Here is a 19,454-nt window from a genome sequence, read left to right as displayed (position 1 = left end):
CATTTTACATCAAATCAGAAATCCAAAACCATAGGTACATAGAGCCCAAAAATCTAAATCTGACGACACTAAGATCCTCCAAATCCAACACCATTTATCCCTTCATCTTAACACCCGAAGCTGGAACCAATTCCAATCGTTCGATCGTGGTCATTTTTATCCTGAACCTCATTTCACGTCAAATCAGAAATCCAAAATTATAGGCATATAGAGCCCGAAAATCTAAATCCAATGACACCAAAATCACCTAAATCCAATACTGTTTATCCCTTTATCTCAAGACTCGAAGCCGAAACCAGTTTCAATTGTCTGATCAGGATCATTTTTTATCCTAAACCCTATTCCATATGAAATCTGAAATCCAACCTTGTAGATGGATATAATTCAAAATTTTGAGTCCAATGTATATAATTCCGACACCATTAACCCCTCCATCTTGAGACTTGAAGCTAGACTCAATCCAAGCCTTCCGTTTGAAATCCTCTTCACTACAACTTCGAACCTAGGGCATCCCACGACCAAACATTTCTCCTATCCTCTAGAACCATCTTAGAATCCAATATTTGACTAGATATGAACCTCCAATCAATCAATCCAATCACCTAAATTTGTAATGTCCAATTTAAGTAAATTGGTGAAACATTCCACTCATTATCTTGATTGATTGAGATCCCAAAATTGTCTTGACAGTCCATTCTCTCAAGCAATGCCCCTCCAAAAGCCCTTTAAACATCACCCATTGATCTCCCTTGTCTCTTATCTCGTCCCTCCATTCCCCTCTCAAAAAATCTATAAATACCCCCCCCCCCCTTTCCACACTCAAGACATACAATTTAGCTTAGGGAGAGAACTTTACCCCATTAGTCTAGAGAATATCCCCTTTCACGTCTCAAGCAGATCTAGCCTTCATCCCCTCGCGTCCAAGGCCTTTCCCACTCACTCTCCAACATCCCTATACTCCCCTCATTCCGGTATTATAGTCAAAGAACCACCAAGTTGTGTTTATGTCCATGAGTGAAGCATGAAGTGTTGTCGAAGTAACGATAGTATAGCAGAGAAGCAAACACATCCAGCATCATCCCTCACCATTTAGGCAACATACTGCGATTAAAAGATCGACCCAGGGCTCTCCATCAAAGTGTCTTAGGGCAGAATATGTCGTTGGGGTCGTGTAATGCTCCATCGAAAGAAATGCAACCAGTTTAATGGAATTTTTTTCAGACACTCAGCAATTTTTTCAGACCATGGGCTACATTTTTAGTAATGTTGATAATAAATCCTCACTTAGTCCCTGCATATATGGTTATAGTTGTTTCCGTATGATTCTAGTCGTTTTGGTATGTTGATTTGCTCCATTTACTAGTTTAATTTCCAGCTTAAATCATGAGCTAGTTTCTTATTTTTTTTGTTTGTTCTACGAACCAATTCTTTATTTGATTAGCATGCTTTTGTTAATTAGTTGTCATTTCTTTTGAAGTAGTCGATTAGGCTTAAACCAATGGCATTCTAAAGATGAACAGTGTTTTTGCCAGTTTCCTATCTTATTTCACCTAACATATGCAGCATCATTTTATTACTATTTGATTAGAATAGAAATCAGTCTACTCATTCTCTTACTCGGCACCCAAAAGATCATTCACTAGCATTTCATCTTATTATTGCATACATCTTTTATAGATCCGTGTCTAGGTATTGTAGTCATGTGTTCAAATACAAAAGGGGTCCATTTTAATTTAAAATTTCAAGGTTTTCAGCCCCACCATTTCAATTATTCCCTTCAGAGCTTTAATTCTTGGTCATTACACCCTTTACCACTTAGTTGCATATTTTAATATCTCTTAATATGGTCATCCTTCATTCAAGTCATATACATCTTAGCTCCCAAGAGAACATCATTTGATAGGAATAAGTCCTAATAGCCAGTTTAGTATCCCCTAGAACACCTAAGCCATTTTGACGGTAAAAAAGCTGTTAACATGGTTCTAGCTTAATCTTCACATTAACCTGCCCCATGTTCTGCATCATCGTATCAAAATAGTTTCACCTTTAGTGTATCAATCAAGTACAATTAAACATCATACACCATAGGAAAATAGTGTATGCATCAACCAAAAATAACTTTCCTTTCCAAAAAAGAAAAATATCCACAACACTCATTTACATAATCATCTAGGATTCATTAATTCCAATTCTTCTATTTCCCTTCAGTTATATTTTGTTAGTTATCTTACTTTGGTGAAGTAGAGGTCGGTTTAACTGGGCACGTGTGGGGTGCCTAACACCTTCCCACACTGTACCTTGGTCCCTGGATCCTAAGAATCTCATCTCCATTGGGCAACGAGTCACCAAGAAAACCAAAATGTTTTTCTTGCAAAAATCCCGAGTTTTCCTAAATTCCCAATTCATAAAAATTTAGATGGAGACTCCATCCACTCCATGTACCATCATTGTCCCCCCTCTAAGTCGAGTAGCCACAAGGGCTATTATTGGCACGAGAAATGGGAGGAAAGAAAATCAGTGTATGGGGACTCAACCTTGGTGATTCAACAATCAAATGGAGAAATGGGAATGAAGGGTATCACACTATTACCTTACTGGCCACTCATAAATAAACTCTACTACGATTTAGCTGTTAGTTTTCAGCACATCAATAGAACCAAAAATAAATATGCTAATTCACTAGCAACATTAAGGTTGTGTCATAGTTTTCAAGGCGCCCAGGGGGGCACCTAGTCGCCTAGTTGCCTAGGTGGGCAGCCTAAGCGTTGCCTAGGCGATGAATTTTTTTATGTTAAAAAATAGATCCTAGGATAGTTCCGTAGATACCATAACAATATTTCTTTAATAATTATTCATGGTTTTCTTAAAAAAAGTATAAATTTCATATTAGAGTATAGAAAATCAACATATTCATGAGAAAAATGAAGAAGGAAAATAAATTTCAAAAAATATAGGGACTGAACCATTATTTTTGTTATAGGAAAAGAAGAAAATAAAAAGTATTGGTAGTAGTAGAAGAAGAATATATGGAAGAGGAAAATGTGCTGATTAGATAAAATTTTTAGTTCTTCCTTATTGGTTCAGGTTTTTAAGTCTTTGAGGGTTCAATACAGCATTTAGCAATGTTTGTATTGATTAAACCCTAATAAATAAGAAAATAATAAAAAGAAATTAGTATATAAACACACAAAATGATTATTTTAGTTTAATAATGTCTATTTTATAATTATAATCTCAAAAAAATTATGAATAAAAAAGTATTTTATAGTAGGGAGTAGAAAACTGTTAGGCAATTGGGCGAGGCGAGCCTCAAAGGGTGCCTTGTCGCCTAGGCGTTGGTCGCCTTGGCAACTATGGGTTGTGTATACAGTTTCAGGACAAAAGAAAGCATTATGGTGCAAAAGCTAGAAGAATCCACCCTAGAGGTGCTAGAACATTTTGTGGAGCACACAGATAGCATAACTGAGGAAGACTGAAGATACAATATTATACAGAAGCTACAAAACCCTCTGAAATCAATAGAAGACAATCACTTCCTTACAAAATTCTAAATATTGGGAAATGTCTTATATCATAAGATGGCAGATGGAGTGGGAGCAAGATGTTTGGGGGCTGAATAAAGTAAAAGAGTCCTAGAAGAGGGCCATAAGTAGGTCTATGGAAATCAGATGATCACCTTATACAAAAAACTATAGAGACTGGGTTATTATTGGCCATAAATGAGGAAACAGGCAAAGGAAATGTAGGAGGAATGCCAAGATTGCCTACCAATGATCGATAAGCAAAAGTGCTTAAATATGTCAGAAGTAGATTGGAGGCAGCCATATAGAGATTACCTAAAAGATGGAAAATTACCCGCAGATGCCAAAACTGTTGTGCAGATGCGGCCATGTAGAGAGAGAGAGAGAGGCAGTTTGGTATACACACCATCCATCCATGAGATTGAGTCAATTTATAAAAAAGTTGGAAGTCTTTACCCTATCTTTTTTTCCTATTTTGTTGTAGATGAAATTGCTTTTGTATCCACATTCTACTTTCTTGTAAATAGTCATCTGCTGAGAAAAGATGAATAGCCTGCCAATGTTGATTGTCCAAATAAGAAAGTTTGGGCCCAGTAAAACATTTCAGACAATGATTTTTACCGCATGTAGTTCATCTTTTCTAGGGTATTTCTGGCCATAGCCATAGGCAAGTAGTGTCGACCTCATCATTACTCTCTTCATAACTTGACAAAGTGATAAGCTGAACTTAACACTAGGAGATGCTTTATTGAAGTCACTTAAAACAACTGCCCCTTTCACTCATTCACCAAGGAACCAAACACAACCATCCCGTATTTCTAAAACAACCCAGTAGATGAGTTTCCATCGACTCCAGGAAATCAGTATCCCAAAATCAGGATTCTACTGGCCAGCACCCACATGACTAGGTGAATGTTAAAAGATATTCTACTCTTTTCTAAGAAGACTCCCAATTTGCTCTAATTTCACTCTGGAATTTGTAACCCATTGATTCCAGGGAACAAATACCCCTAGATCAACCTTCCATTGTCTAGCCTCCCCATGTTTGGGGATGTAGATGTTGTCTAACAATCCAAATATTCTCCCAAGTCCTCTCAGGAGATTATGCTCCTGCAGATATATCATGTACCTAAAAGTGCCAGTCACAGCAAATGGCTTGCACCATCAATAATGACTGGACATAACTCCAAATTATAAACTTGGCCATCGTTAATCATTCCTTACGAACACCCCCTTCCTCATACAACCCCTCCCCTACTAAGAAGGAAACGAACAAGTTAAACAAAGAGAAGAAAAAAAAAATAAGTAAAGAAACCACCACATATATTATTTTTGAATCTCATCCTATTATAAAACACTATCTCAGATAATTCTGACCATGAAAGACTCCAGCATATTCCTACATTTATGAGGACTCAGCATCACCTGAAAATTTGACATCAATTTTTAGTGATGGTAAAAAATAACAGATTGGATGAATTGGAAACATACATATCAGAGAAGGTAAATGGGAAAATGGAAACTTACCTACCAACTATTTCCTGAGGTAGGCAAGAGCTACTGCAATCTTTGCACCAACAAACGCATTGTGCTTCACAAGTGCTATGTCTATGACCAAGTTAAGGTCTTTCCAAGTAAAAGTAAGATTACAAAGTAGTAAAGAAGAAAATATATAGATATTTTCATGTATTCAGTCTCCTGTTGTAGTCCTTTCTGTGCTGTCTACATTGTCCAATATGAAAATCTAATAGATAGGCTCATAAAACGTGGCAACCAGAATCATATAATATGCACAAATACCATAATATATTTTCATACTGGGAGATAGGATACTTGCAGCCAGTGAGGCTCCTCCAGTTAGTTCATTCACTCTTGCAAGCAGGAAAGGTGTTTCAGCATTGCCTGTCACATTGTTATCTCTGCATTTCCACATACAGTTTAGTACAAAAGAAGAAAACTAGAAGTATTACATGGAAGAAAAAGATGGAAATAGTCTGAACCTTGCTTCTTTAAGGGCCTTCTGTATTGCGATCTCAATCAGACTTCCTGAGGCAGCATGCTCTTTTGGAATTGGCACGGCAATCAAAATACCACTTCCCAGACCGAGTTTCAAGTTTGCATCTGCAATGAGAAAGAAAGCAACAAGAACAACAATAATGACAACGAAAAATAATTAAGGTACTAAAACGATTCATGAAATAGACGGATTTGTATTCCACTTGCCTATGAGTCGAGCACAGTCCTCTGGGCTGTTCACCCGACAAGGCACCTAAATTCACCATTAATGTCAATATCAATCCCTTTTGCTATATCAATAAATAGAAAATGGACTTGCCAACTTCCTGATTAGAATGTCAAAAAGAAGTAATCTGAAAAAAGATGTATCTTTGAAACAAAATTTTCAAATATTTATCATGGTTTCAAATGAAAATAGTGGCCTAAATCCAAAGTATTATAAAGAAGACTTGTCAAGTGAGAAAAAATAATAAAGCTGATCTGAATCAATAGGATTGATGCAAAGAAAGAAGAAGAGAGAACAGAATAGAGGGGAAGGGAAGAAAGAAGAGGAAAGAATATGGAGAAAGCAAAAAGTTGTGCTTACACCTCCTTCACCTGTATATATGTCAATAAGCTAAAAGAAATGCACATTGACCAACCTACCCTGTGACTTCGTAAATGAATAAAAACATAAAACAGAAGATGTAACCCCATGTAAATAGATAAATAATGGAAAAATAAATACATAAACATCTCCTCAATACTCCTCAAGTTGGGAATAGATATTGATCATTCCCAACTTGTGTAAATCTGTTTTTAGGTTGGATTTTATGGCACAAATAATAATGACATCAGCCAGCAGCAGGTAGGAAGAAACGCAATGCAATTACACCTCATCAGATATAATTCTTTCTCAAATAAAATGCCGTTCAACCTCAATATGTTTAGTTTACCATGCTGTATAGAGTTATGTGCAATGTTAATAGCAGCACGTTATAACATTACGACATCAATGGCTCCTCAAAATCAAGCCCCAATAATCCAAGTAATGATCCCAACCATAAAACTTTAGAAACACCATCCATAAATCTATATTCCACTTCAGCACTAGAATGAACAACAACATTTTGTTTTTCTTTTTTTTTTTTTTTTGATCTTCCAAGATACTAAATTGTCACCAATAGAGGTATGGTAATCTGATCTAGACAACCTATCATCAATACATCCAACCCAATATGCTTAACACCCAACTTCGTTATTTCCTTAAGGAGGTCAAGCACATATCCTTTCGGACAAAAAATGTCATGCTCCAACCTAGCAACCTAAATACCAAATAAATACCTCAACTATCCCAAATCCTTTATCACAAATTCCTTACTAAGAAGTTTCATCAAGGAAGCAACCTCTACTTCATCATTGCATGTCACTACAATGTCATCTGTGTAGCCATTTCTCTTACTAGAGTACGATCAACTTGTGACTGATTATATACAAATCTCAACAATACACCATGAAATTGTCAAACCATGCTTTTGGAACACTTTCAACCCATACAAAGCCTTCTTTAACCTACATACCCTCTTTCCTATCTCATAAAATCCTGGAAGTACCTCCACATAAACTTCCTCCTACAAGTCATCATTAAGGAAAAAATTTTTACATCCATCTAAAATAATGATCACAAAAATGGAGGCAAGAGATAAAAGAATTCTAATAAAATTCACCTTGGGCATTGGAGCAAAGGTTTCCATATAATCCACACCATAAGTCTAACCTATTGCCACCAATCTACCCTTACATCTTTCTACAATCTCATTGGCATTATACTTCACAGTAATCATCTATCTACATCACATTGACTCCTTCCCCTCTAACTAATCCACCATCTCCCAAGTATTAAATTTAAGAAGAGCATCAATGAAATAAGGTGAGAAATAGAGACACCTTTGGAGAAAGGGAGCAATAAAGAAGGTGAGATGGTGGAAGAGATGAAATAAAGGGAAATGATTTGAGAAAAATATATTAAAAAACAGTATAAAAAAGAAAGAAGTGAAGAGAAACGCAGATAGAGCTGAGGGAGGTGGAGAAGAGAGTGAGAGTTTACCTCTTGTTCACATTAATCAAGGCTGTTGTGGCTATGGTCAACATGATCATGACCAGAATGGTTTACGTTATGACAGTGAAAAGAGCAAAACCTGTAAAACACATAGTTTTCTAGGTGCCAAGGTGAATTTAGGCGACAAGGGAGTGCCTAGTCACCTAGTCCCCTAGGCGCCTTCCTAGGCATCGCTTAATGTTAAAAAAATGGCAGAACAAGGGGCTAAGCCCCTATTTTTGTTGTAGAAACATGAGTAAAAGGGATGGAGCCCTTGTTCTTGTCTTAGGAAAAGATACCACAAATAAAAACCTCAAAATGATAGAGAAGGGATGAAGCCCCTGCTTTGTTTTGCCCCTAATTTTTGTTCTAGAAGAAGAAGAATAGCACACCTTCTATGATTGTTGATTTACCTTGCTTCTTTAAAGACTTAGAACCCTAACAAAATGAATTGGTATCACTAGAACCCTGACGATGATCCTCATTTCTTCGATCTCCAAATAGCTATTAGACAAAATTAGAAACTAATAAAAAATATACTATTTAATGGAAGAAATAAAAGAATGACACCGTGTATCATGCTTATCTTAATATTATATACTCAAAATATAAAAAATATAAGAAACGTTATAAAACTTCATGAGTATATATATAAAATACATGGCGTTTGGGCGAGGCAAGCCCCAAAAAGTGCCTAGACGCTAGGTGTTGCCTTGACAATTATAGTAAAATGAAAGAAGAAGAGAGATGAAAAGCTTATGTGAGAGAGAGAGAGTTAGAGCAAAAGGAGGGGTTTCCCAAAGAAAGGAAAGTGAGGTTGGGTAAAATAGAGCTCTTTCTCTCTCTCATACTCGTTAGAAGATGAAACTCTCGGTCGTGTATGTGTGTGTGAGTGTGTATATATATATATATATATATATAGGTAGATGGATAGATATATATAGAAAAGATGCATGAAAGAATGAAAGAATAAATTAGAAGACAACAACCTAGTATAAATTCAATTGTTTCAAAGTTTCTTTAGGACCAGCTAATCACAAGACCAAAATGGCAATTACCGAATGTTGGTCCCAGCTATCTGAGATATCGAGAGGTTTGGAACAATTGCTCAATGGTAGTAGAATGAAAGAATAAATTAGTTGTAGTCTTGTTGACTACTTGGTATCACAGCACGATCTAGGGTTTCTCATGTGAGTCAAATCCAACCAACCACATGAGAATTGCCTAGGGCTGGAAGTTTAGAAAGATCATTCCTTTCAGCTGATTCTTGGAGGCTACCAGATGTTTTTAGCAGCTGTCCAAATATTGGAGAATGTTCTTGGTAATCAGGAAGAATCAGAGAAGGATAAAGGGATCAAGATTAGTTTTTTATCAAGATTGAAGGTGGCGATCAGAATTTCTAGGTAAGTTTTCATCTCTTCTTGAGGCCGGTAGCAGTTTTTTTTTTTATCAAGATTGAAGGTGGCAATCGGAATTTTCTGAGTAAGTTTTTCATCTCTTCTTGAGGCCGACAACAATAAGAGATAAGTTGGACTTCATCTTTTCATGAAGTAAGTTATTTTCTTGAGATCGATATTAAAAAAATCATCTTTGTTTAAGAAGAAAAACAGCCTTTTGTGAAGAAATGACTGTTTAGAAAGTTGCAAAAATTCAAAAGAAAGTAGCAGAAATCAGAGTTCAAGAGGAAAGAAGAAGAAGAAGAAGAAGGTGGCGGCAACTTGGGTTCAGAGAGAGATTTTTTGCACATAATCTCTTCTCTTACTCCCTTAATTCTATTTCATTAAGTTAAACTTTAGTAATTTATAGAGAAGCCCCTAGTCGGGCAGAGAATTAAAAAGACATAACATAAGAAAGAATAAAGCCCAGATTAAGGCCCATTACAGCAAAGAACATAAAAGATAAAAAAGGATAAACAACCTATGGGCCATTCGGTCCATCTTTTCTACACTCCCCCTCAAGCTGAGCATAGATGTCAATCATGCCAAGCTTGCCAGTATCATGCTAAAGTTTAGCTTTGGGAATGCCCTTGGTGAGAAAATCAGCTAATTGTCCTTCAGAGGTAATCAAAGGTAGACACACTTCTCCAGAAGCCACTCTTTCTCGAATGAAGTGTCTGTCAACTTCAATATGCTTAGTTTTGTCATGTTGCACTGCTTTGTGAGCAATGTTGATGGCGGTCTGATTATCACAGTATAACATCATTGGCTTATCATGCTCAATACCCAGTTCCTCCATCAAAGATCTAAGCCACAATAGTTCAGAAACTCCATGAGCCATGGCTCTGTATTCTGCTTCGGCTGAAGATCAAGCAACAACTGATTGTTTCTTGCTTCTCCAAGAGACAATATTACCTGCCACCAAGCTACAGTACCCAGAGTAGATCTTCTGTCATCAATGTTTCTGGCCCAATCAACATCTGTGTAGGCTTCAAGTTTCATATGGCCATGCTTAGCAAATAGAATTCCCTTTCCAGGGGAGCCCTTCAAATAACACAGGATCCGCTCTGCTGCTGCCATGTGAGTATCCCTGGGAGCATGCATGAACTGACTGATGCAACTGACAGCATATGCAATGTCTAGCCGAGTCATGCATAGATAAAGAAGTTTTCCAAGTAGTCTCTAGAAGACTCCCTTATCTTCTAACAATATTCCATCTGAAGCAGAGAGTTTATGGCTCATATCGATAGGAGTAGCAACTGGTCTAGCACCCATCTTCCCTGTATCAGAGAGCAAATCAATAACATACTTTCTCTGAGAGATAAGGATCCCATCCTTGGATCTAGCAACTTTTACGCCAAGAAAGTATCTCAATTCCCCCAGATCTTTGATCTCAAACTCTGTATGAAGGAAAGATTTGAGATCATTAATCCCTGAGACATCATTACCAGTCACAACAATATCATCAACATACACAATCAGGTAAATGGCCAAGGAACCTCTCTAGGGGACTGTTTGAGTCCATAAAGAGATTTTTTCAGCCTGTAGACCTTTCTTTTCATATCTGTTTCATACATCCCTAGAGGAAGAGACATATAGACCTCCTCATGTAACTCTCCATTCAGAAATGCATTCTTTACATCCAGTTGATAAAGTGGCCAGTCTGAGTATGCAGCCAAAGATAGCAGAACTCTCACAGAAGTCATCTTGGCAACAGGGGCAAAGGTCTCCAAATAATCAATCCCGTATGTCTGTGTATAACCTTTTGCAACCAGCCTAGCCTTGTACCTTTCAATGGTGCCATCAGCATGATATTTGATAGTAAAAACCCACTTACAACTTACTAGATCCTTCCCTTCAGGCAAATCAACCACTTCCCAAGTGTCATTCTTGTGCAGGGCATCAATTTCTATTCTCATAGCATCCCTCCATTCTGGAATAGTAAAAGCTTCTGACACAGACCTGGGAATTGGGTTAGAAGCAACAGAAGAAAGGTAAGCAAAATATGAATGAGAGAGCAAACTATAAGAAAGGTGTTTGGAAATGCAATGTGCAGTACACTTCCTTTTTCCTTTCCTAATAGCAATGGGGATATCAAAGCCTGGGAAGGATGGCTCCAAAGGGACTGTAATAGTACCTGTTGTCTCACCTGTAACTGGAAGTGCATGGGGCTCATGTGTTGGTGGGGAAACAACCTGCTCATTTCTGGTTCTCTGCCGTTGGTACAACCTGGGATTAAAAAGAGGGTGAGGAGGTAAAGGAGGAGGAATAGGAACACTTGAATGAGAGTGAAGTGACTGATCCTCCCTTGACTCATTTGAAGGAGGAAGAGACTCAGCAAAAGACTCAACTGGGACAGGAAGAGGAAGAGCAAACACCTGTGACAAATCCTCCCCCTTTGGACAATGTCTCTCCAGAGAAAAACCAATGTTTGTATTGATTAAACCCTAACAAATAAGAAAATAATAAAAAGAAATTAGTATATAAACACACAAAATGAATATTTTAGTCTAATAGTGCCTATTTTATAATTATAATGTCAAAAAATAAAGAATAAAAAAGTATTTTATGATACATAGTATAAAACTGCTTGACGATTAGGTGAGGCGAGCCACGAAGGGCGCCTTGTTGCCTAGGCGCCTGCCTAGACGTCGCATTGCTAAATGCTGTATTTTCTTCTTCTTTTCCTATAACAAAATAGCCCATACTTTTTGAATTTTCTTTTCTTCTTTTTGTTATGAATATGTTGATTTTCTATACTTAAACATGAAGTTTATACTTTTTTTATGAAAATAATGTTTAATTATTAAGGAAATATGGTTATGGAACCTAGGGAACTACCCTAGAATATATGTTTTATACTTAAAAAATCCATCACCTAGGCAGGCGCCTAGGCGACTAGGCAACAAGGCGCTCCCCTGTCGCCTAGCCTTGCCTTGGCACCTTGAAAACTATGTCATGGACTGCTACCAGCTTCTCAAGTTATTCGAGTAAGTTAGTCTAGGTAGAAGACTACATGAAGGGTGTTAATGGTACTGTGGAAATGGACCCACTCCTGACTCGCTCTCTAGGAGCAAGTGTCAATGTCATCGGTGCAGCACTGCACAATCAAACCTCAGTTAATCCTCTTTTAGTGAGACTCACACAGAATCTACACCTGCAGCAGTTTTTTCAAATGGAAATTGCTCCAAAAGAGACAATATAAGATGTTACAGGCTATAGCAGAAGTTGGCCCAGAGACAACAATGACAGGAATACTTGGGAAATCAAGTTCCCTAGAAGATATGTTGGCAGAGGATCATGGCTAGGTTGAAAAGTTATGAAGCGCATCAAGTACAAATGAAAATAGGAAGCTCCGTTAATGTCATTTCCATTCATACATTAAGAATCAATGGTATTTTAGAGAAAGATGTAAATGGTTTGCCTATGGAGATGATGCACTTTAATGTAAGAATTTTGATGATGATGGGTTCTGTAATGGGGAATGTGGAATTGGGACCTTACAAGCTTACTGAAGAGTTCTAGGTTGTTATCAGGATGATGGTATATCTCTTTATTGGGAAGACCCTTCATTAATCAGCTTCACTTGGTGCCATCTACCTATCATCAATGCATTAAGGGGGTTTGCAAAGACAAGCAAGTGCAAATCCCAACCACAGGGGTGCTCTTCAAGTCTTTGAAGGCGCACGTGCACAACGCTATCTATTATACTGAGATATCTCTCAAGGGCATTCAGTTGTTGAACCACAGTCGTACCATTAGCCAGTATCTCAAGCTTGAAGGAAACAAAAAGTTCCTGAGGCATGTTGTATGCAAATGATAAAGCATGTGGTGAGTCCTACACCTTGGTTCCAGCATATATGTATGATGACCAGATGTCATTTATCTCAAGGGGAGGTAAAAACTTTGGACCTAGTCTCTAATCTTCACAAGATTCCTTGCTTCAAAATATTTTCTTCTCATAGCTATGCAATGGGTATTTGTTATTAATGACTGCAGTAAAGATTCAATCTCAACTTGTTTGACTTTTTTTTATTTTTCGGGAAGTTATGTAGATATATACTTTGTAATCATGCAACTATGTAGTTGTCTTTAATCACACGTTTCAATGATTGTAGTCATATAGTCCTCTATGTAATACACGTTATTGCCTCTATTCTATATATATGAGAATCCACCTTAGATGTTACATAAATTTATTACAGAGGACATAAAGTTCTATCACTGTTAACCTACCTTTCTTGTCACAGCACTACCATAATGTTGACATTAGAAGTATGGTGAACAATGATAAGGATAGTTTGCCAGAAAGTCCTTTTGCAGTGTATGAGAGGTGCAGTACTATGGGGGCTTTGGTGTGAAAGGAATGCTAGACCTTTTGGGGAGAATCACAAATCAGTTCAAGAGGTTATAGAACTCACTTTGATCAGAGTGGAAAATTGGGTGCTGGTGACGGATGATTTTAAAGGAATATCCATAAACGACTTATTAAGGGGATGGCAAACAGTAGCTAGTTTTCAGATTAGCAAAAAGCAAAGACTACTAGATTGCTCTCCTCCTGAAGTAGGTTTAATCAAGTTTAATTTTGATGGGTGTTGCCTTGGAAATGCAGGACCTTCGGGATCAGAGACCATAATAGTAATATTATACTCAGTTTTACAGGCCCAGCAGGACAGGGTAACTCCCTAAGGGCAGAATTGTTAACATTAATTCAAAGTCCATAACAAATCCACAGTATGTATATATTTTTTCCTTGATAGGTAAAGGAAATTTATTGAAATACAACATGCTCTAAGAAAAAAAAATAATAATAACAGGAACCATAACCTCAGCTTTCCCCACTGATTGCTAAAATCAGTAGATATAGTTAATAGTTGAGTAACCATTTTCTCCTAAGGAAAAGCAAAACAAGACTTCAAATCACTGAAGCATAATAAAATGCAATTTGATTATCACTGAATGCTTTTAAACCTCCAAAACAAATTCAGTAAAGTTAAGCTTAAACTGAAAAATGAAGGTTTATTGGATAAAAACAAGGTTCAAGGCTAAGACCTTGCAGCCACTTGTTTCTGTGAAAAATGATGGGAATTCATGGGTCTTATAAGCAGCAACAGTAACTCCCTGTGTTTCCTGTAATAGAAACATAAAAATGAAAAATATGTATATCAAATGCAAATAATAAATTAGATATTTAAGCTATTTCTAAAATATTATGGAGAAAAAATATACACACCAAATATTCAAGGGTTCTAGGAATATCCAAGATTGATTTTACACCGGCAGATATAACTGCTACTGGAGTCCTTCCTAGCTCAGTGAGATCAGAAGATATATCCATTGCTGCATTGTATTTGAAGCCATTAATGAATTTCATAATAAAAACAGGAATAGAAAATCAGACAGTGATTTGATGAACATGTATATACCATTTCAAAGGACCAAAAAGGTAAACATAGATTTATACCTACACTTTTTTTTTTCTTTTTCTTTTTTTTACCAGCATTGAACTTTGAATCTGTGGCATAGATGTTCCTTGGGAATCAGTTTGTTCTCTTTCAGATAATCCAATTGGTCAACCATACTCGAAATTCATAAGTATCACACAAGTGACCCTATGTCTCAGGCAATACAGCATCTCTACAAGTGTTCCATGGTGTGGGGTTCCTGATTCAAGAATCTCTTGAACTATTGGTTGCTTTCTTCAGCTGTCCACAAATTTAGAAAAATGCTACTTACTACAAGTGTTCCATGGTGTGGGATTCCTGATTCAAGAATCTCTTGAACTATTGGTTGCTTTCTTCAGCTGTCCACAAATTTAGAAAAATGCTACTGACTATTTGTCCCTTTTACTGGTAGTTAAACCCTTGGTCCAGTAGATCCAGATAGAGATGCAAACAGATCAACTCAGATTCAGTAAAGGGTATATCCAATCTGATTCGATAAGACGTACTACCAATCCAAATTCAATAAGAATCCATTGGATTTCCAAGATTATGATTCAAATTCGAATTCCAATATCCAATTCAATTTGGATTGTGTAAAAAAAACTTGATGATATAAAATAATAATATATTATAATATAATATAATTATATAAATAATACATTGAATATAAGTATATAATAAATATAAACAATATACAATATATAATATTTCATAACTAATGGATCAGATCAGGTCGTGGCGGTATCCAAGTTTGTTAGGATCGACTTTTTCAATTCAATCCAAATTGTTAGGATCAAGGGAGGAACTGGCTCTAACTGGATCGAATTTGGATTCAAATGGGATCTGATCCGACTTAGTTGCAGTCCTTGACCCAGATAAAGGCCCAAGCTTCCTTGTAATCAGAACAACACCATCTATAGAAGGGTGGTAGCAATCATGTGCAAGAAAATCTAGCAATACGCTCCCTCATTTAATTGGCTCTTCTTCTGAATCCAAGGAATTTAAACTGCTTCTCTGACACAATGGGCCAAAGATTTATCACCTCTGAAGTCTTTTACTTGTTTAGGAAAAACATTAAGAGGCAAAATTGGAAAATTTATTTTATTTTTTTTCATTTATGTCAAAAGCTTGTTTATCCTAAATGTTTGATTATTGCTGAATTTGTGGATATATTGAATTAATTATCACTTTTGGTGAATAACTAAATAAGTAGGGGGTCAGCTCCTTGATTGCGGAATAGCAGAATGCGTTAACTATTTTATCCATAAGTATTTCATTATATGACTATTTTATACACTAAAAGGAAAAGTGACTACTATTTCATTTAAGCCAATTCAGCAGTTATCAAATAGGTCTCCCAAGTTTGGAAGTCAAATTCCAGCTTATGCAGAGTTGGATGTCCCAAATCCATTTTTGCTGCATCAGCCAATCAGAAATTATCACTTGATGATGATAATATCCTGGGCAAACAAGTGCAACTTTGTGCAAAAAAAAAAAACAATGCAAAAGGTTAGGTGTGTATCCAGTCCACCGCTCCCAAGACCCCAGATAGTTGGGATCAACATTGGATTTTTGTATCAACCAATCAAAGTGAGACACATTTGGCATTACCCAGTTTGAATCATTGATAGATTATACGTAAGCAAGGCTCAAAATTTTGTCACATATCGGTCCATATCGGCGGTAGACCTGTTCATGGGCCGGGTAGCCTGATGGCCCGGCCCACACCCGTCGGGCTTGGTCATGTAATTAGGCCCGCGGGCCTGACCTCGGGCCTAACACAGTAAGCCCGACTGTGTTTCGGGCCGGGCTCGTGATTTGTCAAAAAAACCCGGCCCAGCCCGACTCAACATTATATATTTTATAAAATACATAATATGTATTTTATCTATTATATAAAATATATAAATAATATAATATTTATTGAAATATATATATTTATAATTTAATATATACATTTTTTATTTTTTCTTTATAATTTCTCTCTCTCTCTCTCTCTCTCTATTCAGCCGCTTCAGTAATAGTAACAACATGGGCTAAATTTCGGGCTCGGGCCAAAGTTGTAGCCCCGATGGTCGGGCCGGGCTCGGGCACGGGCCTTAGAAAAATCTGTTAATACAGAGTGAAAGCCCGGCCTGAGCCTAGCCCAGCCCGGCCCATGAACAGGTCTAATCGGCGGATATGCATCGTATTAGTGGGTAACCAATACACTAGATAAGAAGGGTTGGGGAGTTTGGCCTATTTCAGGGGGTAGATGGGGTTAAGACCTACCCCGTGACCTATTTTTGATAAAAAGTAATAAAAATATAATGAGCACAAGGTTGAAAATACCAATACACCCCTTGTGCCGTATTAGGGTGTATCGATACTTTGAACCTTGTATGTAAGGACAGAGTTTTTACCTAGAGACAATTAATCAATGTCTTAAAAAGCATATGAACCTTAAGCCTTGAGGCTTAAATGAGGTGAGGGTTTGGGAAAAAATGAGCCTCAACCTAGGTTCATGCCTAAAATGTAATGAACATTCACCACACGAATTGGGATCTGCTCCTCACATAGAGCGCCTCACAGGCACATCCCACCGTGCATTGGGAACATCTCCCGTAAATAATAACACATAAGTACAGAAGATGTTCCCAATGCACGATAGGATGTATCTGTGAGGTCAGTGTGAGGCACCATGTGTGAGAAGCAGATCCGGTCTCTCATCACACTATGGGATGCTTTACGTCGAGAATATGGTTTTCAGCATTAAATTAAGTAGGCTTTCATTACAATAATTGACTTTGAATTTCTAGGTTTGTAATTTTTATTTGGGTAAATGTTTTAAGGTTTTCAATATCTATTAGTTTGGTTGAGATTAAAAGCCACCCTTATTGCCAATAAGTATTTAAAAGAAAGCTCTTGTTCATATAATGAGCAATATATCCATATATTATTCTTATAACATTCCACTCCTTGTTGCATAGTTCTACATTTTTTTCTCATTTCAGTTCATTTTTTTTTCTTGAAATAATGTGATATCAAGCCTTCATGCCTCAAGGCTTTTTTTTCTTTGTTTTTGATGACTTTCTCAAGGTTTACACCTTATACATTAGAAGATTCTAACATCTTACTTCACCCCTCAGCATTTTAAGAGATTGCAACTAATAGAATATTGGAATTTGTTCTGAAGTCTTTATTTCTTGTTTGTGTGTGTGTATATATCATCTCCTCTTCAGAGCTAAAGAACTTCACTTAATTTTGAAGCTTTGATATCATAATTTTTATTATTCTTGACTAATAGTTTTTAATTCTTGAATCGAAGGTTCTAATTACAGAAGTATGCATGGATTTATGCATTTCTATACAACTTAAAAGAGTAATAGCTAGCCATATAAATCTTGAATGTATGATCTTCGCATTATTAACAAGGTAATCAAACTAAATGAGTTCAAAAGTGAAACCATTAAATTGGTTACAGAGTATCAGGTAAGAATCTAAAGACAACAACTTACTAGATTCACCATGTCTATGTACTCCTCCAATTCCACCAGTAACAAACACAGGAATACCAACCTGCAGAAATTAGAAAATTACTAATAAAATTAATTTCTTGGAGACAAAAGGTCAAGGTGCAAGTGAATTTGATAAGGAAATGGGAATCCCAAGTACTTCAACTCTTTAAAACTTATAAGGATTAAGAATAATCTCATTGATAGAATAGTGATAAATGGGAAGACGGCAACTAATCAGGAGATAGTTAAAATTTTTGTGGACCACTTCAAACTCATTTATTCCCTCCTCTCCACCAGGGCTAAATTGCTGGAACTGGATTGGCCTGTTATATATTAAAAAGGAAAAAGCTATGGCACTGGAATTGATATGGAGGTAAGCAGTACCATTTTTGGCATGGATAGATAAAAAAGCCATTGGTCCTGATGGTTTTACAATGGGATTTTTTTCAAGGATGTCAGTACTTCTTAAAGGATGATTTAGTGGTAAGCTTCAATGAAATCTGTTGTGTTGAGGCTTTAGCTTTAGTTTTTTATTTCTTCAAGTGTCACAGGGGCACTATTATACTTTTTCCTTTCTTTATGTGCCACCCAAGGATTAAAGTATCGGTATCGGGTATTGTATCGAACTTGGATACGGATACGGATACGGAAACGCTTGGATACGAACGAAAAAATATGGAAACACTTGGATATGCTAAGAAAATGCACACAAATTCCATAATATTAATAGCATTAAGTTTAATGTCAAAAACAACTAAAAATAATATATAAATACATAGGAATTGTTTACTTAAATGGTATATATATACATATGAAGAAATATATCATAATTAATATAGTAGGACATGTAGATATTATACAATTTTATTAATAATGCATCAATCAAGAGTCCAAAGCAAATATTATATAGATTTTTACAAATTAATATATGCAAAAGCCAATATTATTTTATTATCTATTAAACTGTAGACATAAAGCATATGCAATTATTATATTTGAATTATTATATCATTTCTCTATTTTTCTATTTTTATTTTTTAACATTAACAAAAAATTCAACTAAAAAATTAATTCTTAAATATTTGATAAATAATATTTATATTTTTGTAAACAATAAATATGCTATTATAAAATGTAAATTAAAATATCAATTAATAATTTATAAAAATATATAATCTTAACATAAAATATATCAAATCTATTAAAATTTTGAAAATGCATATCATATGAAAATTCATAAATTTTAATTACTAAAATAATTATTCCATTATTAATATTTTATTTTTATAAAATTTCCAAGTTAAAAATTATTTTTTATATAAAATGTAGATCAGTGGATTTGATAGATTCAATTTATATTATATTTTCAAATACTTCGTAAACAATACTTTTATTTTTTTAAATAATAAATACATTGTTATTTAATGTAAATTAAAATATTAATTAATAATTTATAAAAATTT

General features: G+C 35.9%; 1 protein-coding gene across 4 annotated transcripts in view; it reads right to left on the bottom strand.

Moving 5' to 3' along the window:
• Positions 1 to 4,823: 4,823 nt before the first annotated feature.
• LOC104586286 (indigoidine synthase A family protein) overlaps positions 4,824 to 19,454 on the bottom strand; it is a 52,805-nt gene continuing 38,174 nt past the window's right edge. For 2 of the 4 annotated variants that reach the window (XM_010243459.3, XM_010243461.3), the window contains 8 exons: positions 17,992 to 18,052; positions 14,284 to 14,390; positions 14,103 to 14,180; positions 5,745 to 5,790; positions 5,522 to 5,642; positions 5,355 to 5,440; positions 5,049 to 5,129; positions 4,824 to 4,946 (listed from right to left, as the gene is read on the bottom strand). In XM_010243459.3, the coding sequence (XP_010241761.1) occupies positions 5,056 to 5,129; positions 5,355 to 5,440; positions 5,522 to 5,642; positions 5,745 to 5,790; positions 14,103 to 14,180; positions 14,284 to 14,390; positions 17,992 to 18,052 (573 nt within the window). In that variant the 3' untranslated portion in view covers positions 4,824 to 4,946; positions 5,049 to 5,055. The remainder of the gene's footprint in view (positions 4,947 to 5,048; positions 5,130 to 5,354; positions 5,441 to 5,521; positions 5,643 to 5,744; positions 5,791 to 14,102; positions 14,181 to 14,283; positions 14,391 to 17,991; positions 18,053 to 19,454) is intronic. The other 2 variants (XM_010243460.3, XM_088896591.1) reach the window with 1 other exon arrangement.

Source organism: Nelumbo nucifera, chromosome 1, assembly GCF_055504915.1.
Source record: "Nelumbo nucifera cultivar China Antique chromosome 1, China Antique-T2T, whole genome shotgun sequence".
NCBI classification, from domain to species: Eukaryota; Viridiplantae; Streptophyta; class Magnoliopsida; order Proteales; family Nelumbonaceae; genus Nelumbo; species Nelumbo nucifera.
The sequence above is the reverse complement of the archived record's forward strand: the minus strand, read 5'-3'. Positions and strand labels throughout refer to the sequence as shown.